Source organism: Octopus bimaculoides, chromosome 28 (assembly GCF_046866305.1).
Source record: "Octopus bimaculoides isolate indiv1 chromosome 28, ASM4686630v1, whole genome shotgun sequence".
Lineage (NCBI taxonomy): Eukaryota > Metazoa > Mollusca > Cephalopoda > Octopoda > Octopodidae > Octopus > Octopus bimaculoides.
This window is the reverse complement of record NC_142955.1, coordinates 16639059-16639966: the sequence shown is the minus strand read 5'-3', so window position 1 is coordinate 16639966 and position 908 is coordinate 16639059. Positions and strand designations below refer to the sequence as shown.

At 31.9% G+C, this 908-nt stretch overlaps 1 protein-coding gene across 1 annotated transcript in view; it reads right to left on the bottom strand.

The window, feature by feature from the left end:
• Positions 1-908, bottom strand: part of LOC106877591 (caspase-7) — a 7347-nt gene continuing 6439 nt past the window's right edge. Inside the window, exon 1 of the mRNA XM_089343935.1 lies at positions 1-908. This exon is cut by the window's right edge and continues 6439 nt beyond it. Within this exon, the coding sequence (XP_089200061.1) occupies positions 499-908 (410 nt within the window). The 3' untranslated portion in view covers positions 1-498.

Here is a 908-nt window from a genome sequence, read left to right as displayed (position 1 = left end):
TTTCGAAGACTTTATTATAATAACAAAATTTATAAGGATTTAAAAATTAGCAGAAGAATTGGAAAAGCATTAAGCAATGCTGCTGAGATAGAATAACGCCGTGAGAAAGAAAGAAAAACAATTTCTCTTTGGCAGAAACTTTAACGAATCCAGCGATATATGAAAGCACATGAATAAAATAGCCTGCATATTAATGTTGTTCATATTTAATCGTATATAAAAGAATGTTTGTTCAATTTCCAGAGGGAAGAGTTATTTTGAAATTTAAAATGTTCCTAGAAAGCAATGGTGTCATTAGTAAAATTTATGGTAGGAAATAGCGTTAGTGAAACATCTTATTAGATGATATTTCTGAAACCAAATCAAGTTTGGCGGTGTTTGGTTGTAACCACAAACTAATTGTTTTTTCAAAAAAACATCTGATGTCTGAATTCATAAGCAAAAGGTTTAAACGTTGTTTTTAATTCATTGTATCAAGCCCATCTCAGTACCGCAAGTTTAAGCAAAATACTCATTAGCACACCGCTCGAGAATAAAAGACAGATTAGATTCTTCTTTTTTTTTTTCTTCTTTTTCTTCTTCTTTTTTGCTCCTCGGTTCAAACTTTAGTTGTTTGAGCAATGTCGACATAATCTGAGGCATTTGTTTCATGCCCTTTTTGTCTTCAGTGTCGAATTCAGAAGAAGCAACATAGTTAGAGACAGCGGTTAAAAGTGTCAAGATTTCATATTTAGTGCCATATTCAATCAAAAACTTACTTAAAGCTTGCATATATTTCGAACCCTGTTTTGAATGCCTGTATGACGTATGTTCATTATACGATGAATGAAAAACCAACAGATCTGGCATAATTGGAATATTGATTAACGTTTCATTAACTTCTGTTTCAAGTCCATCAGGTACGTGGA